Source organism: Elephas maximus, chromosome 10 (genome assembly GCF_024166365.1).
Source record: "Elephas maximus indicus isolate mEleMax1 chromosome 10, mEleMax1 primary haplotype, whole genome shotgun sequence".
Lineage (NCBI taxonomy): Eukaryota > Metazoa > Chordata > Mammalia > Proboscidea > Elephantidae > Elephas > Elephas maximus.
This window is the reverse complement of record NC_064828.1, coordinates 77,074,578-77,101,672: the sequence shown is the minus strand read 5'-3', so window position 1 is coordinate 77,101,672 and position 27,095 is coordinate 77,074,578. Positions and strand designations below refer to the sequence as shown.

At 49.4% G+C, this 27,095-nt stretch overlaps 1 protein-coding gene across 1 annotated transcript in view; it reads left to right on the top strand.

Moving 5' to 3' along the window:
• The window catches only part of SPTB (spectrin beta, erythrocytic), a 136,698-nt gene that overhangs the window by 83,802 nt on the left and 25,801 nt on the right, over nucleotides 1-27,095 (top strand). The window contains exons 10-26 of the mRNA XM_049898202.1: nucleotides 1,543-1,660; nucleotides 2,515-2,673; nucleotides 3,597-3,899; nucleotides 4,571-4,721; nucleotides 5,351-6,221; nucleotides 7,880-8,017; nucleotides 12,576-13,332; nucleotides 13,876-14,078; nucleotides 14,168-14,258; nucleotides 15,515-15,661; nucleotides 17,115-17,378; nucleotides 17,770-17,976; nucleotides 18,456-18,545; nucleotides 22,565-22,846; nucleotides 23,486-23,616; nucleotides 24,626-24,830; nucleotides 25,315-25,689. Of these exons, the coding sequence (XP_049754159.1) occupies nucleotides 1,543-1,660; nucleotides 2,515-2,673; nucleotides 3,597-3,899; nucleotides 4,571-4,721; nucleotides 5,351-6,221; nucleotides 7,880-8,017; nucleotides 12,576-13,332; nucleotides 13,876-14,078; nucleotides 14,168-14,258; nucleotides 15,515-15,661; nucleotides 17,115-17,378; nucleotides 17,770-17,976; nucleotides 18,456-18,545; nucleotides 22,565-22,846; nucleotides 23,486-23,616; nucleotides 24,626-24,830; nucleotides 25,315-25,689 (4,492 nt within the window). The remainder of the gene's footprint in view (nucleotides 1-1,542; nucleotides 1,661-2,514; nucleotides 2,674-3,596; nucleotides 3,900-4,570; nucleotides 4,722-5,350; nucleotides 6,222-7,879; nucleotides 8,018-12,575; nucleotides 13,333-13,875; nucleotides 14,079-14,167; nucleotides 14,259-15,514; nucleotides 15,662-17,114; nucleotides 17,379-17,769; nucleotides 17,977-18,455; nucleotides 18,546-22,564; nucleotides 22,847-23,485; nucleotides 23,617-24,625; nucleotides 24,831-25,314; nucleotides 25,690-27,095) is intronic.

Here is a 27,095-nt window from a genome sequence, read left to right as displayed (position 1 = left end):
GCACTGAGCTATGGTTTGTTTTCTGGTAATGACCTCTGTAATCTCAGCCCCAAAGCTCTCTGGGTGGGGCCTTAGTGATCATCAGATACATCTTTCTGGTTCTCTCCTGTCTGTCACTGCTCATTAGCAGAGTACTTCGCCTGCCTTTCAGGGCTCCTGCTCACATGTGTGCAGGCAGGGCCTGCGCCCATGTGCATGAGTACACACACACACACACTCACATATGCACATATATACACGCACAAACATGTACAAATGCACGCACATACCTGCACTGTACTGATGCACACATGCAAAAACATGCACATGTGTAAATGTACACACATGCATACTCGCAGGGCGCATTCCAGCTCCTCTGCCGTTAGCCTGTTCAGTTCTTCTGAAGCAGTTTCTAGCCTGTTGTTGGTGCTTCATTCCCTCCTCTCCCATCTCCCATACACTCCATTCATGGCTATCAAATGGGGAAAGGTGAGACATGAAGTCTAGAGTGTACCTAAACAAGTATCTGGTTTCTGGTCTGACACTAACCCACTTTTAAAATGGTGGTGTAGTAGTTAAGTGCTGTGGCTGCTAACCAAAGGGTCGGCAGTTCAAATCCACCGGGTGCTCCTTGGAAACTCTATAGGGCAGTTCTACCCTGACCCATAGGATCGCTGTGAGTCGGACTTTTTTTGTTGTTGTTAAATTCAATACAGATAACAACCTTTGTGAGCCCATCAGGTTCTGCACCTGGGGGTGTTATCTCTTGGCTGTGTGGACAGTGCTTCAGGGCATAGCTCTTTTGAAATGCCTGTGAGCCCTGAGGTCAATTTTACTGGGTTCAGGGTGGGACCTGGCTTACAGCCAATCCTTGACTGCCATATTGAGGATGTAGAAGTGGGTAGATACTTAGATACTTGCAGAAATATGGAAGTACCCAGTTACCTGGATTCCAGACATCTGTCCTTCTGCCAATTCTCGTCTCCTGCACCTAAAATCCTCCTGGTGCTCAGCCTTTTCTCCTCTTTCTGAAGCATCTGGCCTTTAGGGCTTGTCAGTAGATGCAGCTCATTAGGACTCAGGTGAAAGTTGCTTTCAGTGCAATATGTTCGTATATGGATAATGCCGCTTCTAAGAAGATTTTTTTTATTGACTCAGTAAAGAACAGACTAAAGAGCTAGTCAGAAACCTTCATCATTTGCAAAACAGGGAAGAATTTCTTTGTATCAACTGGCAAAACTTGATATTTATAGGAGTTACCAGAAATTCCAGTTAGTCATTCCCATATAGAAGCAAATGTTAGGCAAATGCTGTGGTAGCTGCTGAGTTTTCCCTGATTTGTACTGTAAACACCCAATCCCCTATTAGCTCTCAGTCGGTGAGTATTACAGACGTTTCAACAGGTAAATAGACCCATAGAGCCTCTTTACTTTTCCTTTGTTTTTAAGTGAAGTATGTTTTATTATCCATGCTCCCATATACCAGGGCCCCATGTTGATTTCCGGAAAAAATTTGGTTATGGGGATCTGGACACTAATCTCCCTAACTCTGTTTTCTTAACAGGTTTCAGGAGAAGGGGAATCTGGAAGTCCTACTTTTTACCATCCAGTCCCGAATGAGAGCCAACAATCAGAAAGTGTACACACCACATGAAGGGAAACTGGTGTCTGACATCAACCGGGTATAGCCGTGTTTTCCATTACTCTTTGCCAGTGGGTTGGAGTTCCTGATAAGGGCACAAGGAAATGGTCACTGGACAGGGTAAACCAAGCCATTTTCTCTGGTGTTGTTAATTACACATGCTGGCTATTTTGGTCAGGTATCTGAACTTAGTTCTGAAAGGTCAAACTCTGCCTAAAACACTGATCGCTGTCAGGTCAATTCCAACTCATAGCAACCCGGTAGGACAGAGTACAGCTGCCCCATAGAGTTTCTAAGGAGCATTTGGTAGATTCAAACTGCCGACCTTTTGGTTAGCAGCCAAGCTCTTAACCACCACACCACCTTGGAAGTCTAAACTCTGCCTACCATCCATCAATTCAGCCCACTGTACAGACACCCGGAGTCCATTTTTTGGGACCACTTTCATAACCTACCTTCTATAGGACCTTAAGCTCATCTTTAAATCTGGAATATTAACTGCTTATAACAGAAGGGGCATGTCATTTCAGAGGTTTGGCGGTTTAACACCACCCAGACATTCTAATAGAATGAAAGGTAACCATTTATTTGGTCAATAAGAATTTACTGAGTACTCACAGAGGTGAATAACATTGTATTGGGCCAATATTCTGAGGCAGGTTTAAGGATAAGAGGGACCTGAGAGGTTAAGACCAGTGCTTCTAGAATCTTTGGTTGGCCCAGACATGGACACCAAAAGGCTGTCACTGAACTTTAATCCTCCTCCACCCACTCGAGAGCCTCAGGCTCTGCCTGGATTCCAGAAATCACTGTGTCAGGTGAAAGAGAAACCCAGGTGTTTCTCCTGTGCCCCAAAATGTCTAGACCTGACTTTGCGTTCTGTCCCTTGTGCAGGCCTGGGAAAGCCTAGAGGAAGCTGAGTATCAGCGGGAGCTGGCCCTGAGAAATGAGCTCATCCGGCAGGAGAAGCTGGAGCAGCTGGCCCGGCGCTTTGACCGAAAGGCTGCAATGAGGGAGACATGGCTCAATGAAAACCAGCGCCTTGTGACCCAGGTAAAGGATGCACGCTTGAGGATGGCAGGAGACAGGAAGTTTTCCTGAGCCCCCAGCAGTCGCCTGGGCTGGAGCCTAGCTGGCCTCTTGTTGGCAGCTGGATAAGTCTCTCCATGGATAAGCCTCTCTTGCAGCTCAGCTCTCTGGGGTTGGATGGATCAAGATTTGCATCAAAGTAGAACGCTCCAGGATTTAAGTCTCAATTTTAGGAAAGAGCCTCACTGTCTATAAGTGGCCCCAAAAGTTGCCTTATGTGGACCAGTAGCATCAGCTAAGGCCAGGGTGTTGGTTGGCATTAAATGACAGTTCTTTGGGAATATGGTGAAAACACAGAGCACCTTGTGTGTGTCAGACTGTCTCCCGGACTCTGGCCTCCAGCACTGCGACATATTTCACTAGCTAAAAATTGACCACAGAGCTGATTGACCATGAGAGCATCTGTTCCCTGCCATTTGGAGCCTGAAATCAAATTAAATTCTTTCCAGAAAGGGGAAAGAAAGCAAGTGTTCGGAGAGAACTGGAGAGTGTGTGTGCCTCATAGGTCACATGTGGGTAAACCGTCTGTTTACAGCTGTGCCGTTTCTGAGGGCGAGGAAGCCCTTCCTGCCCAGGACTGGATGGTCCCCTCGGGCAGGGTGTTGAGTGCCAGAGAGCCTCAGAAGCTCTGTTAGTCGTAGCCATGCAGCATCACCCACACTTAGGGCACAGCAAGTAAAGCCATGGGCTGCTTTTGAAGGTACTTGTAAGACACTGAATCTTTGGAACTTGGCTCTGATTAGTTAGACTGAAAAGGACAGCAGCACTCACTCCTTCTTGGTAATGGGTTTCCCACCCAGCAGGAAGGACCCGGTGTTCCTCTGTGTTTGGGCAGGTGAGCCAAGGGGAGTCTGACTGGGCTGCCCATTTCTCTCCTTGTGGGGCAGGATAACTTCGGTTATGACCTGGGAGCTGTGGAGGCTGCCAAGAAGAAGCACGAGGCCCTTGAGACCGACACGGCTGCCTACGAGGGGCGCGTGAAGGCCCTGGAGGACCTGGCCCAGGAGCTGGAGAAGGAGGATTACCATGACCAGAAGCGCATCACGGCCCGAAAGGACAACATCCTGCGCCTGTGGCGCTACCTGCTGGAGCTGCTGGATGCCCGGCGCCAGAGGCTGCAGAAGACCCTGGAGCTGCAGAAACTCTTCCAGGACATGCTACACAGCATCGACTGGATGGACGAGATCAAGGTGGGCCCAGGAAACTACCTTCCCCACACCCAGCAGCATCCACTCTGGGACTCAGTGCTGGCCCTACGGTTAGGGTATGCTTCCTTAGAAGCCTCCCAGCCAATCACATCCCTGAGTCAGAATGGAGCAACTGAGGCAGCACAGGGTCTGTGCTCCCAGGTAGATGACACCAGCACAGTCCATTGTATCTCCAATGATGGAGAAATCTTGGGTTCATACAAGCAAAGGTGAAAGCTAGCAGGCCTCAGAAGGAATGGGCATTCATCAGGAGCCAGAGTCAGACTCTGAGAACCACAAGTTGACTCTAGTTAGAATCTAAGACCTCCCAGGGTCAGGGCAACCAAGGAGTCTTAATTCCCTTTTCCTTCCATTGCAATGGGTCTCAAGTGAGGATACACGTCAGACTATGGAGCTTTTTAAAAACGTACGTGCCTGGCCCCAAACCTTGAGACAGATCAAGTGTGGGACGTTCCATGAATGACTCTGATGGGCAGCCCCAGTAGGAAGTCTTGCTCTGTAGCTTCTTCCATCCCAACCAGCAGCCGTTCTCCAGCTGCGTTGGACTCATCCTGAGTCAGATACCACAGACCCTCCCTTTGGAAGGGCCTCTTCACCTAGTGTGTAGTTCTCTTCACTTTGCCTTGTTCCCTTCACCCTGTCTTCTTTGCCAGGCTTACCTCTTGTCTGCTGAATTTGGGAAGCACTTGTTGGAGGTAGAGGACTTGCTACAGAAGCACAAGTTGATGGAGGCCGACATTGCCATCCAAGGGGACAAAGTGAAGGCCATCACTGCAGCCACCCTGCAGTTCACGGAAGAGCAAGGTGAGGCCAAGGGTGTCTCCCCTACTGAGGTCTCTAATGCCAGAGCCACATGCTGTCCCTAGCACCCTAGCCTGGAAAAATCCACTGGAACTAGCTTTAGAATTCTGCTTCTTTCATCAACTAATGGCCCAAGAAAGAAGCTTGAGGACAGCAAAACTCTCCAGAGAGTAGGCAACTGCTTTGATAACCCATGATCAGAAAGTCGTTTCCAAGCACCAGTAAGGTATTGTCTGTCCTCCATTCTCTCTGATAGTTCAAGTCATGGCTGAGACAATTTAGGTTTCTGGTTTCTGGTCTTAAAATACAGACTTCGCTGCCTTTTTTGAAGAATCACTTTGAAATTTGTAACTGGGCATTTTTACTTTATTTTTAAAAATAATTTCATGTTGTGCATTTCTACCAATAACTGGCCAAACTTTTAACCTCCCTCCATTCCTGTAGTTTTAGTGGGAACCAATTATAAAGACCTGGGTCTGCCTGATAATAACTGGGACCCCAGCATCCAATCCAGAAGGTCCAATGTGATGGCAGGTTCTGAATCGTGTGGTTCCAGCCTGGTAGCTGATTGAAGTTTGTCCATAAATGAGGTTCTTCCTTCCTTTTTCCTCCCTCCTTCCCATTCTTCCCAGGATATCAGCCTTGCGACCCCCAAGTCATCAAGGATCGTGTCAGCCACCTGGAGCAGTGCTTTGAGGAGCTGAGCAACATGGCAGCTGGACGAAAGGCCCAGCTGGAGCAGTCCAAGAGGCTCTGGAAGTTCTTTTGGGAGATGGATGAAGCCGAGAGCTGGGTCAAGGAGAAGGAGCAAATCTACTCCTCCCTGGACTATGGCAAGGACCTGACCAGCGTGCTCATCTTGCGGCGCAAGCATAAGGCCTTTGAGGATGAGCTCCGCGGTTTGGACACCCACCTGAAGCAGATCTTCCAGGAGGCTGAGGACATGGTTGAACGCAAGCAGTTTGGGCACCCACAGATCGAGGCCCGTATCAAGGAGGTGTCGGCCCAGTGGGAACAGCTGAAGGAGCTGGCTGCCTTTCGCAAGAAGAACCTCCAGGATGCTGAGGCCTTCTTCCAGTTCCAGGGTGATGCGGATGACCTGAAAGCCTGGCTTCAAGATGCCCTCCGGCTCCTCTCAGGCAAAGATGTGGGGCAGGATGAAGGGGCCACACGGGCCCTGGAGAAGAAGCACAAAGACTTCCTGGAGGAGCTGGAGGAGAGCCGTGGGGTGATGGAGCATCTGGAACAGCAGGCCCAGGAATTTCCTCAAGAGTTTCGGGATTCCCCAGATGTGACCAACCGGCTGCAGGCCCTCCGCGAGCTCTACCAGCAGGTGATGGCCCAGGCGGACCTGCGTCGGCAGAGGCTGCAGGATGCCCTGGGCCTCTACACGGTGTTTGGGGAGACAGAAGCCTGTGAGCTGTGGATGGGCGAGAAGGAGAAGTGGCTGTCCGAGATGGATATCCCGGATACTCTGGAGGACCTGGAGGTCGTGCAGCACAGGTTAGAGCCGGTGCAGCTTTTCCTCGCCTTCCTTTCCCAAGGCCTGCACTCCACCTCCCGCCTAGTTTGGTTTTAAAAAAAGTTTCAGTTGAGTCAATTCCAATTCATGGTAGCCCTATGTGTTAAAGACTAGAACCCCATCAAGGTTTTTTAAAAAAAAATTTTATTTTTGGTGGATGTGTACACAGTAAAATAGGTCCCCATTCAACAATTTGTGTATGTGCAGTGATATTTGTATATGTTCAGTGGATTGGTTACATTCTTCACATTGTGTCAACATTCTCTTTATTTCCATTCTAGTTTTTCCATTCCCATTGACCTAGTCTCACAGCCCCTCAACCCTCTCATCTATGCTTCAGCATATTTGTTGACCATTTGGTCTCACACAGATGGTTTTTTAAAAGAACACAGTATTCAAAGGTGATATTCATTACTTTATGAGCTAACCTGCTAGTCAGCTAAAAGGTAACTTGAGGGGGTAGTTTTGGTTTCCATAGGGTTTTATTGGCTGTAATCTTTATGGAGGCAGATTGCCAGGCCTTTCTTTCATGGCACCTCTGGGTGAGTTGGAACCGCCAACCTTTAGGTTAGCAGCTGATCACAAACCAATTGCGCCAGTTGGCAAGGGTGTCTTTGAGAGGCCATGAGATGCCCTTTCTTGGAAGGTGCAGGCATCAGGAGATACAAGTTCTAATTTGGCTCTGTGGCCTTGGCTACTTAACCTCCCATCCCCCGAGGGCATCGGTTTCCTCAGATTAAAATGAAAGAGATATTTCTAGTCCAGTTATTCAATTACTTTTTAACTACAGTAGCATTTGCTCAGATGAGTTGATTATATGGACTCCCCAACATAGAACATAGGGGATAGTGGAGCCCCTCTAGATGTGGGAGTGAGATGCTGGACCCTACCAGCACTAGCTTTCTGTGCAGTCTCTAAGCTGCAGAACCCCTAGGGGCCACAGAAACCAGTTTGTAAACCACTGGTCTGCAAGGCCATTCTCATTTCCAGTATTCCAATTCCATCAGCACTCTGGTGTGGGAGTCATGCCTGCAGTCTGTGTGGCATCTCAGCACCCTAAGCACAGAATCCAGGGAGTTGAAGAGGAGATGCTGCTCCCTGGAGCAGTTCTGAGATGGTCCTGTGCTGATGCTCGAAGAACCTGGGTTCTTACCCCAGAATGTTAACCACTCAATCCTCCTCCCAACCCACCTTGAGCAGCTCTCCCTTCTCCCACCAGGGAGCACTTGGCTGGGAAGGGTATCCTTTGGGTCAAGGTGTCAGGGTAAGTCGAATCAGAATTCAAGAGCATCAACTAGGGCAATGCAGTCCATAGCAGGTGGTCCCTGTGGCTGTTGACACCCCACCCCACTGTAACCTCTTTGCAGCCCTCCCCTCTTTTCACACCTCTCTGTGAGCCATTGGCCTGTGTAGTAAGTAACCAGCTGGCCCAGGGAGTGCTAAACCATGAAATTGGACCTGTGAATCAGAAAAATCAGGTGTGTCAGCATATCTTGTCTCCTTTAGCCCCCTTACCTGAATAAACATGTCCAGGAGGTAGAAGGAAAAGGCAAGTGCTTAAGGTTCCAGAGACTGGTAGCCATCGTGATGGCATGTCTACTTCTGCCTCATAAAACCTCATTTTCTCTGTTCATACCAGGTTCGATACCTTGGACCAGGAGATGAAGACTCTGATGGTTCAGATTGATGATGTGAACCATGCTGCCAACAGCCTGGTTGAGAGTGGCCACCCACGCAGTGGAGAAGTGAAGAAGTACCAGGACCAGCTGAACACCAGGTGGAGTGTGGGTAGGGTTTGGGGCTGGGATATTTTCCCCTGCACCTGGCATATCCCTGGGGTGGCCCAGAAGTCAGGCCACCTGCTTTGTACATCCTGCTCCCATTACTTGCCAGGTTCGTCCACTCAAAGCTCTTGTTTCTCTTAGCCACAGTCTCCTTCCCAGCACTGGAGCTATAGCAGCAAGGAGGAAGGAAGTGTGTGGTGAACTGAGGGGGAAGAGCCCAGGGAGGAAGAGAGATGTGCTTACAGGGTGGGAGTGCTATGCCTGGAGCGGGGGAGAGGTACGGGTGTGCATATGTAATGGAGGGAACCTTCTGAGCGAGTCTGTGGTTAGAATCAGGCCATGAGGCACTTATGCCCCATTTCCCCGGACATTCTTGAGCAGGCAAAATTGCTTTCTGAGAGCTCTTAAGTACTGTCCATAAAAAAGTCCTCCTGGCCTGGGCCAAAATGCAGCACCAATAATGAGGCTGGCTTGAATGAAGAAGAGAATTAGCAGGCAGCCTTGAGCAAGCTATGTGGCTGGAACAAAACACAGGCCCAGAGGAGTCTTTTAGAGAAGGGGTGCTTTTTGAATGGGTGGCGTTGCCCGTTAGTTCCTCAGGGATCTTGGAGGACAGAGCAAATGCCTGTGTTCCCTGGGTCCTGGGCACACAGAGTGTCACATGTTCACCACCGCCCCATTACCTGACCCCTTCCCCACATTCAGGGGTGAGCCTTGCCCTGCCTGAGGCAATCTAGGAGATGGGGTCAGGAAAGACTCTGAAGAAAAGGGTCAGCACGGTAGAGACTGGGGGGGCCTAAGGGGAGGCAGGGGTGACCAAGATACTTTGAAGCCATTAGAATGGGACCAATTGTCTCAGCATCCAAATGTGGGGAGTATAGTTCAGGAGATTCCTTTGTGGCTCTTCTCTTCTTTAGGCTTGTGGGTAAAGGGTGTGTATATGAGAGAGAGAGAATATGATTGATTATTACAACTGCGTCTTAACGGAGGAAAGCTCTAGAGCAGGTCCAAATCAGAGCAACTCCCAAAGACAGGAAGGACTCATCAGCTATACGTCTGTTGTCTTAATAGCTGTAGTCAGAAAATGTGGATCTTTGCAGGCCCCTCAGCCATGCATCATCTCAAGTAAAATATGTTACGGCACTTGCCACTCTTAGGTGAAAGAAAACCTGAGGCATGAAACACTAAGCTGGTTTTCCATTAAATCTGAGAGCTGAAAGTCCCCTGAGAAATCATCAGGTCTACCCATGCACCCCAGACCGCTTTGCCATGCTCAGATACTTCCAGGACTGAGAAGCCCATCCCATTTTTAGATGAGTAGAAATCTGCCTCCCTGAAATTTCTTCTTTTTGATTTGGCTTTGCCTTTACAGATATCAAAAATTATTCTGATTCCTCTTCCATGTGCAAGCTCTTCAAATATTTTTTAAAAACCTTTGTAATTTCTTCACCTTCACCTCCAGTCCTGCCTCCATGCCTCTGCTGTTCTCTCTCCTAGCATCTGTTCTCCTCCAACTACATTTTCCAATTTTGTCTGTCCTGTGCACCAGTCCAGGTCTATCTCCTTCCCAGTTTCCCAAATGAAAAATGATCTTTTCCTCCTTTATGCTGGTTTATTTCACATGTTACTGTGTATTATAATTACTTTTGTGCGAAAGAACTTTTCAACTAGACTATTAGCAAATGAAGGGCTATATTTTTATACATTGCCCACAGTGCTTTATACACCAAGCACGTTCTTGTCTGAGGTTCCCTGTTACCTCTGCCTGGAATATTCTTTCCCAAATACCCACTTGACTCACTCCCTTATTTTATTCAAATCTCAACTCACATGTCAGCTTATCAGAGCAGTCCTCACTGACCACCCCTTCACAAGTCTCACACCCTTCCCACCCACCAACCCCCTCACCCTCTCTCCCTTTACCTTGCTGTATTTTTTCATCGCAGTTGTCACCACTTGCTGTATTATGCTGCCCAGTGCTGCCCAGTTGTTGTCAAGTCAATCCCATGTGTGTCGGAGTAGAACTGTGCTCCATCGGATTTTCATAGCTGTGACATTTTGGGAGCAAATCACCAGGCCTTTCTTCTGAGGTGCCCCTGGGTGGGTTTGAACAGCCAACCATTCAGGTAGTAGCCAAGCGCTTTACGATTTGTGTCACTCAAGGACTCCGGATGAGTTATAGACTTACTTGTCTCCGCTCACTCAAGTGAGAGCAAGGACTTTGCTCTGTTCGTTGCTGTATTGCCAGTGCCTAGAACGGTCACCAGTGATCATTGCAGGAGAAATGCTTAGTGAATGAATGAACAAGGGTAAACTGAAATAGCTTCTGCCAAACTTGGCACATGTGCGTTATCCAAACACTTTTTGAATAAGTAATCATCTTGCACTACACACCCTCCAGTTGGCCAGTACTTTTCTAAAACTGTTGGAACCAAGACCAGACCTGTACTTTCCATGTGGCCAGAACAGTACTACTGACTAGAGTGGCTCTATCAACTCTCTCCATCTTGGAGACAGTCATGTTGTTGTTGTTGTTAGGTCCTGTTGACTCGGTTCCCACTCATAGCGATCCTATGTACAATGGAACAAAACACTACCCGGTCGTGTGCCATCCTCACAAATGTTGCTATGCTTGAGCCCATTGTTGCAGCCACTGTGTCAATCCATCCCACTGAGGGTCTTCCTCTTTTTCACTGACCCTCTACTGTACCAAGCATGATGTCCTTCTTCAGGGACTGATGCCTCCTGACAACATGTCCAAAGTATGTGAGACATAGTCTCACCATCCTTGCTGCTAAGGAGTGCCATAGAAAGGAAAAATGTTGGTTTGGAACTCAGACGTAGCTCCAAACCCCAGCCCATCCCCTGTGGCCTCACTGTGCCTGCAGTGAGGCCATACCAGGAAAGGCCTGAAAAGTTGCTATGGGGCCTCGTGCCTGGGGCACAGCCAGCCTCTCTCCTTTGGCTTCTGAATGGGTTCAAGAGATCTCACAGCCCTGGAGTGCTTCACCTTTTGTCATTTCAAGTGTTTTCAGGCTTCAGCTCCTTTCGCCTGCGTTTCTCAGCCTCAGAGCACTCTCTGAGTGCCCAGTGAAGAATTCACCAGAAGCTGGGAATTCACAGTCTAAGAGGGGAGCCAACGTGTCTTAGGGCTGTCTCTCTTTTCTCTCCTGGTATTCCTGATCTCTCTCGACCTCATCACCCATTTCTCTTTGCAGACCTGTCTTTCAAACCAGACTGGCTGCTATTGTCACACATTGGGGTTGCTCACAGTGCACTCTGCCCAGTCCATCTGCCTGGTGTATCAACTTTCATCCCTTGGGCGCTGGGGATACAAAGATGAACCAGATAATCATGGTTTCCATCCTTAGATAAATCACTGCATTGGACGCCCTGGGATCTGTTATATTGAGGTACAGCTAAGATGACCTTCATGAAATCTGCCATCATCACCCCCATTGCTCCTCTCAACTCCATTAGTCCTCTGTACCTGTAACATGCTGTGTTCATGTTACTTAATACTGTAGTTGTTTTATGAGCTCCTCTTAATTTCTTTCTAAATCATACGCTCCATAAAGGCCAGGCTTGGCTATAGCTGTATTCTCCCAAATTCTAACATAATGTCTTACGCCTGGTGAATATTCAAGAAAGATACGTTCAATTGGTGAATAAGCATTCTGCCTACTCTAGGGTGCATGTATGGTGTAATGACGCAGTCAATCTAGGCCCATGGGAGGTGTCCCTGGTGGTCTGAGCCTCGGCTAATAGAACCTTCCAACCAAGCAGCAGGTCAGCCACTTGCCACTGGGTTGATTTGATTCATGGTGACCCCATGTGTTTCATAGTAGAACTACCCTCCTAGGTTTTTCATGGCTGTGAGTTTTGAAGGCAGATCTCCAGAAGAGGCTTATTGTGTGCTGCAAACCTCCTAGACCCGCAGAACATCCACCAGACCTTTGCACATTTCCTGGGTTCAGAGCCACACTGCACTTGAAGATTAAGATTGTTATTCATTTTGATTATAATTCCAGCTTCTTCCTCATCTCTCTACTCCTTCCCTTCCTTCTCTTCACCAAGCCACTTTTCTTTTAGACCCAAAGTGATTTTTTGAGGCCCTAGGACACTTGTAATGTGACTTTGGGCATTTGCATGGCTCCTCTATGTCTTGAAGCAGTCCTGAAGTTAATAATGTGAGCTTTCTAACTATTTTCAGTATTTCAGAAAAATCTGGGGAAATTGTGTGCTTACCTGAAATCTAGCCATGTACACAAGCTACCTAAATGTCCTTTTCCTTTGCTTATGTTTAGACTCACATCATTGATAGCCTCCTGCTGATTGAAAGGTCTGATTGGCATATATATGTCTTTGGTAAAAATTAAATAAATGAATTTTACTCACCCACAGTTTGTTGGGTAGATAATTGTTTCTCAACAAGGTCTGTGGGGAAGACTCTGGTGGGAAATCTGAGAAGGAATGCCCTTTGAGAAGAGTTAAATACCCTGTTTTCCCTGGGCCCCCTCACTGACTGTGGGCTGTGTCCCTGCTGTGCAGGTGGCAGGCATTCAAGACCATGGTGGCGGAGCGGAGGAAGGCAGTGGACTCGGCCCTCCGGGTGCACAACTACTGTGTGGACTGTGAGGAGACCAGCAAGTGGATCAAGGACAAGACGGAGGTAGTAGAGTCCACAAAGGACCTGGGCAAGGACCTGGCAGGGGTCATCGCCATCCAGCGGAAGTTGTCAGGGCTGGAGCGCGATGTGGCTGCCATCCAGGATCGTGTGAGTACCCTGGAGCGTGAGTCACAGGAGCTGATGGAGTTACACCCCGAGCAGAAGGAGGACATTAGACAGAGGCAAGAAGGTGTAGAGTTGCTGTGGCAGGGTCTGCAGCAAGCCCTGCAGGGCCAGGAGGCCTCCCTGGGGGAAGCCAGCCAGCTGCAGGCCTTCCTACAGAAACTGGATAAATTCCAGGCCTGGCTTTCCATGGCCCAGAAGGCTGTGGCCTCTGAGGACACGCCTGAGTCACTCCCAGAGGCTGAGAAGCTCCTGCAGGATCATACAAAGATCAAGGATGATATCGATGGGCACCAGGAGCCCTATCAAGATGTCAAAGCATCCGGGGAGAAGGTGATCCGCGACCAGACAGACCCCGAGTACCAGCTCCTGAGCCAGCGGCTGGCGGGCCTGGACACTGGCTGGGACGCCCTGCACCGGATGTGGGAAAGCCGTGGCCGCACACTCAACCAGTGCCTTGGCTTCCAGGAGTTCCAGAGGGATGCCAAGCAGGCTGAAGCCATCCTCAGCAGCCAGGTAGAGAGAGAGGTCTTCAGGGCTGGGGCGTGGGGGAGGGTCTCTCCAGGCAACGAATGGCACTAGAGGTGAGTCTACAGATGTGCTGTTGGGCTCAGTGACCAAATGGTGCTTTTTTTAGGCTTTCTTTGGCAATGAATTATGGGGAAAATTCTCTTTGTTTTTTATCATGTGCTTTTCCAGCCCTGTGTCCCAAATTATATCCTGTTTCCAGGTCAGTTTGAGGTAGACATGCTTGCCTTCCATGTGGCTTTAAAAAACAAAACTCGTTGCTGTCGAGTCAATTCTGACTCATAGCAACCCTATAGGACAGAGTAGAACTGCCCCACAGGGTTTCCAAGGAACACCTGGTAGATTGGAACTGCCGACCTTTTGGCTATCAGCTGTAGCTCTTAAGCACTATGCCACCAGGGTTTCCTGCACAGATTCACGGGGCCCCTGGGGGGCACCATTCACACTGTAGTCCGCATGACTGCACGTGCAGCTCCTCCTGGTGGTGCCTTCACCGCCTCCTCAGCGTGTCGCGGAATCTTGCTTCAACAGGAATATACTCTGGCTCACTTGGAGTCCCCAGACTCCCCTGAAGCTGCAGAGGCTGGGATCCAGAAGTTTGAAGATTTCTTGGTGTCTATGGAGAACAACCGAAATAAAGTCTTAAGTCCTGTGGATTCTGGAAACAAGCTGGTAGCCGAGGGAAACCTCTACTCAGAAAAGATCAAAGAGAAGGTGCAGCTGATTGAGGACAGGTACTCCTTTGCCCCCAGAGCCACAGGGATGTTGGTGTCATGCAAGGATGCCAGGCTCAGCATTGTTGTGACTGTGACTTCCCTTTCAGGCACAGAAAGAATGACGAGAAGGCCCAGGAGTCCTTGGTTCTTCTGAGAGACAACCTGGGGTTGCAGCACTTCCTCCAGAACTGCCAGGAGGTGAGGGGCCATGTTTCAGGAGACTCCTTTCAGGGGCAAAGTGCCCTAGAGGTGCCCATAGGGGGCCTTTCTGACTCTGGAGTTGTGTGATTCCATGAGTGGGAACTCTGGGCACTTGACAACTCCTAGAATCTTTAATTCCACAATTCTTTTTTTTTTTTTTTCATATCTGAAAACTCAGCTTTTAATTTGCAAAGTCTAGGACATTTTTTTAGGACAGGGTCCTCAAAGAATGGTCTGAGGACTATCTGTATGAGGTTCACCTATGGTCTGGTCAGGGCTGGCTTCATGGGTGGGGAACCGGTGAAGACACAGGGTCCTGCACTTAGAAGTGTCTGCTCTTGTTTCAATGCTCTGCTGTTGTCATCTTGAAATTTTTAATCATTTTGAACATTTGCGGTTTGTATTGGTCCTTGCAAATTATGTAGCCAGGCCTGGCCCTAGTTAAATGCAAATTCCTCAGCCCCATTCAGGCCCAGATGAATCAGAACCTTAAGGGTTGAGAGAGAGAAAGCAGCACTTTAAACAGGCCTTCTAGTTGGAGAGCTGCTGGCTTAGACGGTTCTTGCTCAATCTGGGGCTGGCTGTGTAGGGAAAGTGTTTAACCTGCAGTCCTAGGTCCCTCCACCAATAATATTTCCTGTGTGGAATGGGCCTTTCCCTGACTGCTTTCTTGGTCTCATCTTCCTACCCCTTTCCTCTCAGCTCAAGCAACTCTGTTTCCATCTCCCTCTGCCCTTGGCACAAACAAGGCTTGGCAGTGTGCCAAGACATCTTGAAAATATTGGATGCTCATCACAGTCTTCCTTCATTGTTAATTACAGGATCTGTCCTTGGCTTTTTTCTCAGATAACATTTTCTCTGTGTTTGTTAATGACTTCTCACCCTACTGCCAAAGAACAGATTTATTTACCCACCCAATAAACATTTATTGAGTTACTGCACTACGTCAGGCCCTGACCTAAGTCCTGGATATATGGAGAGAAGAATAAAATATCCCTGATCTCACACTGCACACACTGTAACGGGGAAGACACACCAGTGCCCATAGTTTAGCCCTGGAACAACAAGGGTTAAGTTGCCTGTGCTGGGAGTTGGGGATTAGTATTCTCTTGTGCTCACACTTCCTCCTGTCGGCTCACTAACTCATGAAGCCTTCTCCTTCTGCAGCCAGGGGTGGACAGCAGGTCCTGCCCTGAGCCTCTGGTCAAGGAGATACACTCAAGGACTATTGGACCCACTCTTTCTGCCCACAGCTCACTCTCTGGATCAATGATAAGCTGCTGACATCTCAGGATGTTTCCTATGATGAATCGCGAAACCTTCACAACAGATGGCTGAAGCACCAGGCATTTGTGGCAGAGTTGGCTTCCCACCAAGGGTGGCTAGAGAGCATTGACGCAGTAAGTAAAGAAAGTGGCGATGGGCTCTCTGCTCAGATATGGTGTCTGAATGGGGCTTCACCCAGGGTGTAGACACTGTGCTGAAGCTTGCTGGAGAGTCTAGAATGCCTCTAAATAGTCATTAAAGTTTCAAAGCTCCTATATATCCACTTTTGTTAAGCCTGGTCAGAATTGGCAGTCCAGGATGGTGAGGACGCCTAGCTAGAGCTTCAGGGTTCAGGGCCAAGACAGCAATTATCTCAGTTTGCCTTTCATTGTCCTCATCAGACTCCCATCATTGTCCTGCCCAGGGGCAGAGGAATATGTGAGACAACCTGAGTGATCCTGGGGGATCACTGACCCTCGCCATTTGGATGGGCAGAATCACGAGGGAATGGTCATGCATACCCCTCATAGAGGGGGAACTAAGAACCCCTTCTTTAGTAAACTTTCCCAGTGGCGCAAGTCAAAATGTGACTGGAGTTAGACCTGGGAATCATGCACCTGTGTCCCTTCTCGCCATGGTTGTCCATGAAGAAGCAGGCACAGTGTCCATACGAGGCCATGTCACATAGTTGTTAAAGGTGCAGGCTCTTGACCCAGGCTATGTGGCTCCTTATCCTCTTTGTGTCTCAGTTTCTTCATCTATAAAATGGGGGGAGGGAATAATAGTACCTACTTGATGGAGTTGTGAGCATTAAGTACTTTAAAACATATAGAACACTTAGAATAGTACTTGGCAATTACTAGGCACTCAATAAGTATTAACTCTTATTATTAACATACATTTCTAGGCCCAGCCCATATCATACTTTACCAAAACCAAACCAAATTGGTTGCCTTCGAGTCGATTTCAACTCATAGCGACCCTGTAGGACAGGGTAGAACTGTCCCATAGGGTTTCCAAGGCTGAAATCTTTATGGAAGCAGATCAACATATCTTTCTGCTGCAGAGCACCTCGTGGGTTCGAACTGCTGACCTTTAGGTTAGCAGCCGATTGCTTTAACCACTGCGCCTCCAGGGCTCCTCTTATCACATTTTACTCACTCCAAAAGATACATTACACAGGTGAAAACCAGATAAGGAAACCTCGGAGATCCCCAGAATTTAGTGCACAACCTGTAGGAAGATGAGCAAGAGCGGATGGAGCCAAAAGGGAGTTTCCATGCTGGGTACAACTGGGTGGATTTTTTAATACCCGCTGACCCTTGTCTCATATTGACTCGATGCAGTGGGTTTGCTTTGGTTGGGAACCCTCATCTGCCAGCTCCTTATACAGCTCTCCCTACCTGCCTTTCTAATGCAAATAACTCTAGGGTTCCTAGGGTCTTTCATTTGAGCCTCACCCAAGTTCTAACAGATTCTTTGCCTTAGTGACCTCCTTTCAGGGTAGCCCCTTACAGCCACCTGGAGCAGAGCTGAGCAAGGGTGCCTTGGCCCTCAGAGGGTGAGCACTCCTCCTTGCCCACACAGGAAGGAAAGCACCTGATAGAAGAGAAGCCCCAGTTTGCAAGCATTGTGACCCAGAGGCTGAAAGACTTGCACCAGCTCTGGGATGAGCTGCAGGCCACCACACAGAAGAAGACCCAACAACTCTCAGCTGCCCGGAGCTCTGACCTGCGCTCACAGACGCGTGCCGACCTCAACAAGTGGATCAGCGCCATGGAGGACCAGCTGCGGTCGGATGACCCGGGCAAGGACCTGACCAGTGTCAACCGGATGTTGGCGAAACTGAAGGCATGTGAGAGGGTTGTAAACGCAGAGTGTTAGAGCTAGAATGGCTCTTGGGAAGCAAATCCACAGCCCAGAAGTAAGTGCTCTTTCCGTTCCTCTCGCTGGATTTGCTTTTATTTCATGCAAAAAAATGTCTCTCTGCTCATAACTCATCTCCAACTCCTTTGCAGTGGGTAGGAGAGGGGTCCTAAATGGGTTGATAAAAGGATGCATGAGAAATGCAGGACAGTCAGCAGAGGAGAGGATGATGAGTGCGGGCATCTAGAGAGACTTTCTGGAGGAGGCTGAGCTCAAACTGGGCCTTAGAGAATGGGTGAGATACAGGAAGTGAAGAGGAGGGAGGAGCTGCCCAGTTGCCAAGGCTGGTGCTGACACCGTTGTCCTTGTGTCCCAGCGAGTGGAGGACCAATTGATTGTGCGGAAGGAGGAGCTGGGGGAGTTATTTGCCCAGGCACCCTCACCTGAAGAGGAGGTGGGGGATGCAGACGTGAGCATCGAGAAGCGGTTCCTGAACCTCCTGGAGCCCCTGGAAAGGAGGAAGAAGCAGCTGGAATCATCTAGAGCCAAGCTGCAGATCAGCCGGGACTTAGAGGATGAGACGGTGCGTGTGCTGCAGCCTCCTCTTAGTCCCCATGGCTGTCCTGGCAGCTGCCATCAGGGGTAGCTGGCTGACACCCAGAGCAGTTCTTGGCAGCAGATGTCTGGTCAACTCCCTTCCTTCTTATAGGGTTGTCTTGTGATGATTACATTAAATATAAGCATAAAAACCATGCTTTTTGAATGGTAAATCACTGTACACGTACTAGCATCAACGGTTAACAGCATGGACTTTGGGGCCAGACAGACCGTTTGAGATCCAATTCCATTACCCTCCCCTGGGTGATCAGGAGTAACTTATTTGACTCCATGGGTCAAAGTACCAAAATATCCGCATTTGTAAAATAGGAACAAAACCCTGAAGGGGTGTTGGGAGGAACCAGGGAGATAATGCAGGCAAAGCTATGTCTGGCCCCTAGTGAGTGCTTGGGAAAGGGTGGCCATCAGCCATCACCCTACCTTCTGGTCTCCTGGTCTCTGCAGCTCTGGGTGGAGGAGAGGCTGCCTCTGGCCCTGTCGGATGACTATGGTATTAATCTGCAAACCGTTCAGCTATTCATGAAGAAGAACCAGGTGAGTCCTGCCTCACCTCTGCAGGCCTCCTTACTGCCCCAGGGAGGAAAGCCCAGCGCTGACCTGCAGAAGGCCAGCAACATCAGACCCCCCCGCTCCCCGATTCCTGCCCTTGTTGGTAGTGGGAAGCCCCAAACTGTGTTCATAGTCTCACAGTAGAAAGAGCAGACTTTGGTGATTGCAGAGAGGATCACGGGGCGGGGGACAGTCAGACTCCTTAGGGCACAGGTGAGTGTAGGACCTGGGAGGCCTGCCTGGAGATTAATGTGCTTTCACAGCTTCTGTGCTCACTGGCCTTGCTGAGAGGTGGCAAATAACCCCTGGTTTCTCTCCCACAACATGGCCTTGCCACTCTTCTAGGGCTGAGCTTGGCATGCCAGGTGCCCTCAGGGTAAATAGGACCCATTTCTCTGGACATGTGAGGATCCTTGTGAGCGGAAACCCTATTAGGAAGCCATTAAATGTGGACTCTGAACCCAAGGAGCAGACATCCTTCTGCTGCTCTGCTCTCTTGTAGGCTCGACTGGAAACTTCCGTGGCCTCGCTCAGAATCTGGGAAATGTGTTAGGGTTGCAGCAGGAGCCAGCATCCTCAAAGCAGGCCAGCTGTGTGGGGTCGCAGCACCTCCATGATCAGCTGGGGGGTGGTGAAGACCCTTCTCTTGGGCCTAGAGTTCCTCCTTCCTGGTCTTCTCTCTGGGCTAGGAAGTGCGGGCAGCCCAAGCCGTGAGCAAGGAGTTCCTGGGGACTGAGAGCCCAAAGGAGACCGGTGTGTGCCAGTTGGTACTGCAGCTCCTGAGGGAAGAAAGGTCACGGCAGACAGCACCTCCATCCCTGACACCTGCTCACAGGACCTTTTGAGCCCAGCAGAGGGCCTGAATTTTTTCTCAAAGAGGTTTAATTAAAAGCTCCCTCAGACCCTTTGCTTCCAATTGACGTGATCTAGTCAGGGACCATGATCAATGGCGTAATAGACAAGGACCTGGGCTAGAAGGTGATAGAGGTAGGGGTTCAGTTAATGCCACAACCTTCAGTTAAAGGAGGGAGCCATGTCAAAGATAGTATTCTCAGAGCCTCAGCTTCCTCCGCTGTAAAATGAGTCACACAGACCTTTCCAACACTAAAGACTTCTGACTGTCCAGCTTCATTCGTGTTATTGCCAAAAGGTTTTTAACATCCCTGGCTGGAGGTGGCTATTTCAGGAACAGACCAAAACAAATATAGATGTGATTGCCATAGCCAAGCAGGGAAAGGCAATCAGGGGAGAGCGTGGCTACCCCAGAAAAGACTATTTTAGACTAGCCTGGCTAAAACATAAGTCAGCTGATGAAATTCTTCACTTAAAACCCCCTCTTGCAGTGGTTCTCAAACTTCAGTGAGCATCAGACTCATCAGAGGGCTTGGTAAAACACACCTGGCCAGACTTCACCTGAGATATACTGAACCATGGGTGGTGCCTAAGAACTTGCATTTCTAACAAGATCCCAGGTGATGCTGATGTTGCTGGTGGGGGACCATACTTGGAGAACCACTACTCTAATGGATCTCCGTTGCAATTAGAATCAAATCTTGCAAGGTGCTGTAGCAGTGCTTTTCAACACTGGCTACAATGAAGAACTACCTGGGGAACTTTTAGACATATTAATGCCTAGGTCCCACCTCAGAGCAATTAAATTAGGATCTGGGGGTGAGGCCTTGGCTCTGTGTGTTTGTTTGTGTGTGCATACTTGAAAGATTCACAAATTATTCAATATGCAACCAGGGCTAAGAACTGCTTTCCTGCCTGATCTGACCCCTACTACCACTAAATTTCATCTCTTATCACTTTCACCCTCCTTCAGGGTATCCCAGCTCTTCTGGTCGTCAGACAGGCCAGGCGAGTTTCTACACCAAGGCCTTTGCACTTGCTCTTCCCTCTTTCCTGGAATACTCATCTCCCAGATCTTTGTGCAGTTGGCTCCCTCTCATCATCCGTGTCTCACTCAAATATTATCTTCTCAGAAAGGCCTGACTCCTCCAGCTAGGAGAGGCAGACATTCTCCATCCCATTGTTGTGTTTTCTCATAGCACTGCATTTATTCATTTATTTACATGCTTATCATCTATTTCCTCTACTAGAGCATAAGCTTCATGAGGGCAGGGATTTTTGCTTATCTTGTTTCCATATTGTTCCCAGCACCCAGAACAGGGTCTGGCACATAGAAAGGAACTTAGTAAATATTTTTTGAATGAATAAATTCCGGGAAGAAGAAATCCTGAATAAGAACATATCACGGCAGACTAGGAAATAATTGCTTAAAAAGAGAGAGAGGAACCAAGGCTTTGAACTAGTTTGGTCCAGTTCAAACCCATGCTGAGAATTTGCATTTCCACTCCAGATATACTGAATCAGAATCTACACTTTAACAAGATCCCCAGGATTTTGAGAATCACTGCTCCACTAGGGGTTCTCAGAATTGGTCCCTGTCTTAGTTTTCTAGTGCTGCTATAACAGAAATACCACAAGTGGATGGCTTTAACGAACAAATTTATTCTCTCACAGTTTAGGATGCTAGAAGTCCAAAATCAGGGTGTCAGCTCTAGGGAAAGGCTTTCTCTCTCTGTCAGCTCAGTCTTCCGCTGGGTCTAGGAGTTTCTCAGCACGGGGACCCCAGGTCCAAAGGACACACTCCACTCCCAGCTCTTCTTTCTTGGTGGTAGAAAGTCCCCCACTCTCTGCTCACCTCTCTCTCTTTTTATCTCTTGTAAGATAAAAAGTAATAAAGGCCACACTCCAGGGAAACTCCTCTTACATCAGATCAGGGCTGTGACCTGGGTAAGGGTGTTGCATCCCACCCTAATCCCCTTACAACTGATTGGTTGATCACATCAAATCACATCATGGGGATATGACATCATTACATAACTGCCAAACCACTGAGAATCATGGCCCAGGTAAGTTCACACGTTTTGGGGGGACACATTTCAATTCATGACAGTCCCTAACAACATTAGCATTGCCTGGAGACTTATTTGAAATGCAAATTCTCAGCAGGGGTGTGAACTGGAATGAACCAGTTCAAGCCCTCAAAGAAACACATTTTTAGGGTACCCTGCAGAGGTCATAAGATCTCAGGGAAAGTAAAGAGGCAGATGGAGGTGACAACATGGATTGTTTGACTACAATTACAGAGACCACAGGAAACCATCAAAATCAAGATTCAGAGCAGAAAGTGTAAAAATGCGTGTTAGGCGAATTGTGGAGATTGCTATTTAATATGTATTTTAAGTGCTGGCAGTCTACCCATGTGTACTGCCCTTGCCCTGCCCTCCAGACAGTTTGAAAACCCATGGGCAAAACTATAAAAAAAGGAGGACAAAGGGCATAAGGAGTCCACACGTAAGAAGCGACTGGCCTTGGGCCTCTAGAATCAAGAAAGTATCACGTGTGTCAGGGCCTCCTGAAGAAAGAGGTGACCCACTCACCAGAGTGGGAGGAAAATGCCATTTGGTGACCACAGGCTCAAACAAGAAATAATACATCACGGCAAGATGTGAGAAATGGGGGCAAAACCCACAAAACCTAACTCTCAATATGAGGCAATTTTCTACTCTTATATGGAGCAAAAGCTGCTAAAATAAGATCTCAAAAGCCCATTTTAAAATTATTTCTCCTTTCCTCTCACACATACACATAAAAAATCAAGCTGTGCTGGAGTAGAGGAAGAGCAGGTAGCAAACCAGAGCACAGGCTTTGGAATCTGGTAGAGCTGTGTTCAAGTCCCAGCTCTGCCACTCACAGCCACCTTGACTTCTGCAAGCAACTTTGTAACTGTTCTGTGCAGTTTCCACCTACTTGTGAGGCTAAATGAAGGTTAAAGCAGATGATTCTTGTGAAGTGCTTCCCACGGTACCTGGCCATGGTCATCATTACCTGCTCTGGCCTTGCTTCTGTGACGGGGGAGGGTGGCCTCCCTGCAGAGTGAGGAGGGCCGGTAGGTAGGAAGGCCCTGCCTCTGAACCCTTCCTCTCCGGCTGCAGACGCTGCAGAACGAGATCCAGGGCCACATGCCACGGATCGAGGACGTGCTGCACAGAGGCCACGAGCTGGTGAATGCGGGTGAGATCGATGACTGCCAGGACATCAGGGAGCGCCTAGAACACCTGGAGGGCTCATGGGACAGGCTGCAGGAGGCAGCATCCAAGCGGCTGCAGCGCCTGCAGGATGCCAATGAGGCCCAGCAGTACTATCTGGATGCAGGCGAGGCCGAGGCCTGGATCACCGAGCAGGGAGTCTACGTCATCTCCCACGAGATACCCAAGGTCTGCTACACAGGGTGCCAGCAGGGACGCTGGCTAGAGGGAGAGCTGTGGGTGGGCAGTCAGTGGAACTCTTGTAAGTCCAGGAGGGTGGGTCTGAGGGCTGGGGGAGAGGCGTGTATGGGGAACTCAAAAAGTCTCCCAGCTCCGTCTCAGTTCAGCCTTATTATGATGCCCCACCTCCTTGAGAACATCCCCACAACACACATACTGCAGGTGGGTGCTCCATGAATGTGCCAGCTTCGATTTGCTCTATCCCAAGGGTTCTTCCCTTTTTTGGGCGGTGGAGTGTGTACCAGTGTACTGTTGTGGAGGGCATGAGAGGTGAGGCGAGGGGGTCTCTAAAAGCTGGGATAGCATAGGAAACGTTCATGGGGGAAGGAAGGTTGGAGCTGGGGCTGGAAGGAAGGGTAGACATCGGGTGGGCATTGGGAATGTTGAGAGAGAGATGTAGGTTACAGGCATTGCTGGGAAAGAAGGGAAGAGGCAGGAAGGGAACCCGCATGACGCTCCTGTGGGGAGCCCCCAAGCCTGGCTCTCCTTCCACCTCGGGCACCTCCAGGAGCTGAACTATAACTCCCTCCAGGAGGGAGCCTGGGCCAGGCTGAGCTTGCACCCCCTGACATGTCTGCTGCCTCCTAGGATGAAGAGAACGCCATTGTGATGCTTAAGCGGCATTTGCGACAGCAGCGTGCGGTGGAGGAGTATGGCAGGAACATCAAGCAGCTGGCAGGCCGCGCCCAGCGTCTGCTGTCTGCAGGCCACCCTGAGGGGTGCGTGCCTCCTCCGGGGGCGATTTGTCCCAGGTCGTGGGTATCCGGCCAGAGGCCCCATCAACCAATGTCCATTCAGGTCAACGTGGGGAAAATGGAACCATTTTCCAAAAGAAGAGGTGTTTGAGAAGACTGCTTTCTGGACTATTGATTGGCATGATTCTATTTTATACCTTGGTTTTGTGCAAGTAACCTCAAGCTGGGCAGACTAAGGCCTGGTTTGCAACAAGCTCGCAGAATGGGACAGCAAATAACCGAGAACTCCAGTCTCTTGAAAAGTTAGAATATGTTAAAGAGACAATGAAATTTGCTTTTCTTTTTATGGTCCAGAAGGTACTTCAGGTCTCATAGTGTCTCAGCAGAATCATTATGTGGTAGAAATCATAAGGTGGAAATCCTAAGGTGGAAAACATACTCACCTAAACTTTTCAGTTGGTTGAATTCTGCATAAATGGGAGCCCACCAGGCCAGACAGCTCAGGCTGTCTCCAGGTCACTCCCCTGCCATCAGCTGCCATTAGGGCATGCACAGCTATGGGTACTTAGTAGCCACCCCAAATGTATCCCAGGAATGGCAAGGACTGAACCCCCTGGCACTGCTTGTCCTTCCCCAAAATGCTAAGCAGGGCCCCTGCTTCCAGAGTCCTGTCCTTAGACGACGCTGCTCCATCGACCTCCTTGGAAGAATAATGAAGCAGTTTATACTTGCTTTTGTCTCTGTGGGCTGCCTAGAGTGAGGGGAGAGGCAGAAGGCACGAACTCCAAGAGGGACACATTTCTCTCATGCCCTGAGGCATCACGGTCTAAGTGATGAATTTGAACAGAATGAGGAACACCAGCCTTCTCTCCCCAACTCTTCCCCAGGGAAAGTCACTCCCATTTCTCCTATGCTTCACCCTCCACCTGTCCCTGCCACAGGCTGGGGAGAGGAGCATGCTGGTGTCTCTGAGCTGTCTGCTTTGGGCTCTCAATTCCATCACTAATGACTTTTTTCTTGGTTTGAATTCCAGGGAACAGATCATCAGACTTCAGGGGCAAGTGGACAAGAAGTATGCAGGGCTAAAGGACATGGCAGAGGAACGCAGGCGGGACCTGGAGAACAAGTATCACCTGTACCAGCTGAAGAGGGAGAAAGACGACTTGGAGCAGTGGATTTTAGAAAAGGAGAAGGTTGCATCTTCCACAGAAATAGGTCAAGACTTTGACCAGATTACTGTGAGTAGTCACAGCTACAGCCTTATTTTTTTTTCCTTTAATGTAGTAGATGGAGTCCTGGGTGCCGCAAACAGTTAAGCACTTGACTACTAACCAAAAGGGTAGTGTGATTCAAACCCACTCAGAGGCACCTCAAAAGAAAGGTCACAGCCTTGAAAACCCTATGGAGCGCAGTTCTACCCTGCAACACATGGGGTCACCATGAGTCGGAATCGACTTGACAGCAACTGGTTTGGTTTTTTCAGTGCAATAGATACAAGCCAGCTGTTGTTCGAGATGCACACAACACCCCTGCCAGTTGCAAAATGTGGCACAGAGATGCAGTCACACCCCAGTGTGAGTGTGACCATTGCATTTTAGGCCTGCCCTGAGAGTACCTCGTGAGGCCGTGGCCGCCACCCAGGAAAGTCTGCAGCTAGAGTGGGACAACCTCAAGTCCGCTCCTAGGCCCTGGTAACCACATTTTTGTCTACCCTATGTCCAGCTGCTCCGGGACAAGTTCCGGGACTTTGCTCGGGAGACTGGGACAATCGGGCAGGAGCGGGTGGACTACGTGAATGGCTATATCGATCGGCTTATCGACATGGGCCACAACGAAGCGGCCACTATCGCTGAGTGGAAGGATGAGCTGAATGAGATGTGGGCGGACCTGCTGGAACTCATCGACACACACATGCAGCTGCTGGCTGCCTCCTATGACCAGCACCGCTACTTCTACACCGGCACCGAGATCCTGGGCCTCATAGACGAGAAGCACCGCGAGCTACCTGAGGACGTGGGGCTGGATGCCAGCACCGCAGAGTCCTTCCACCGGGTGCACACTGCCTTCGAGCGGGAGCTCCAACTGCTGGGCGAGCAGGTGCCTGTCCCCATCACCGCCTCCCACAGGCTCCAGGCCACGTGCTTCCATAGCTCCCACATGGCCAACATCCTAGGGGGCCCCAGGGTGTTGGGGGCCCACCAGGCTTCAGCCTTTCCCCTCTAGAGTGGCTACCAGCACATTCCACCACCTCAGAGAGGCGCCAGCTCAGGGTATCAAGGCAGGGGGCAGAGCAGTGGTTTTCAGACATTCTTTAGCTTCAGAAGTAGTTCTTCAAACTGAGTCATCACAAAAACCCAAAGCGTTTAATATATCAAAATTCAGTTTCTCTGGTTGTACAGCAATATTATCAGCTAACACTTACATAGAACTTCTCTGGTGTTAGGTGCTGTCATAAACAATATACATAGTCACTGAGTACTCCTAGCCATCCTCTGAAGTAGGTACTAATATCATCTGTACTTTATAAAGGAGGAAAGTGAGGCAGAGGTTAAGTAGGTCTCCCAGATCACACAGATAATAAATGGTGGAGCCGGGATTCAAACCCTGACAGCCTGGCTATATAGACTCCATGCTTTTAACCACCAGGCTACTCGCCTTTCCACATCAAAGCTAGAGGACCCCAAGAGCTGCTGCTTAGATCCCCTCCCCTATCACTAGGGTGCCCCGTAAGGCACCTCTACAAATCTCTAGGGATCCACAGGGCTTGGTGTGTTAGAAAATGCACAGGTGAGGGGTTCCAGCTGCTGAGGGGCCCGAGCTGTCAAGAGCTCACCAGGCTTTCATGGAGTAGGGACTGGTGAGCTGGGGTTCAGGAATCAAGCACCAAGGTAAGTTGGGCCCCTGATTCACCCAGAAGGGGGACATCCTGGGGATCTGTCCTCCTGGTGTGCAGCTATTGTGTCGTGGAGTGGGGGGTGGTGGCGGTGGAAGGGCGCAGCACTTGGTTTGAGGTGGGGGTGGTGCCTGAGACAGGTTTGGCCCCACTGAGGTCTCATACCTCCGGAGCCTGGCTCAGGAGTAGGGTTTCATTGCCCTGGTGCCAGCCTCAAACAGGGGAATTGGCCAAGCGCCTTTCTTGGAGAGGTGGCATGCATAGTGGTTAAGAACATGGACTCAGGAGCGTAGTCAAACCCAGCTGTTCCCTTCGCTAGTGTGAGTGACCATGGGCAAGTCATTGAACCTTCCTGTGCCTCATTTTCCTCATCTGAAAAACAGGGGTAATAATAGTATCTCTTTTATGGAGTTGTTTTAAAGATGAAGAGCTAATAAATATAAAGTGCTTAGAATGGTGACTGGTACATAGTTGTTTTGTTATTATCTCTTCTGAGATCCAAGAGCATAGAGTCCTTCTGTCTTCCAAATCCTCATCAAAGCTCAGACACCAGATTAGGTAGGCAGGGATGCCAAGGCAAGGAGCCCTGCCCCACAGCAGCCACTGGTGT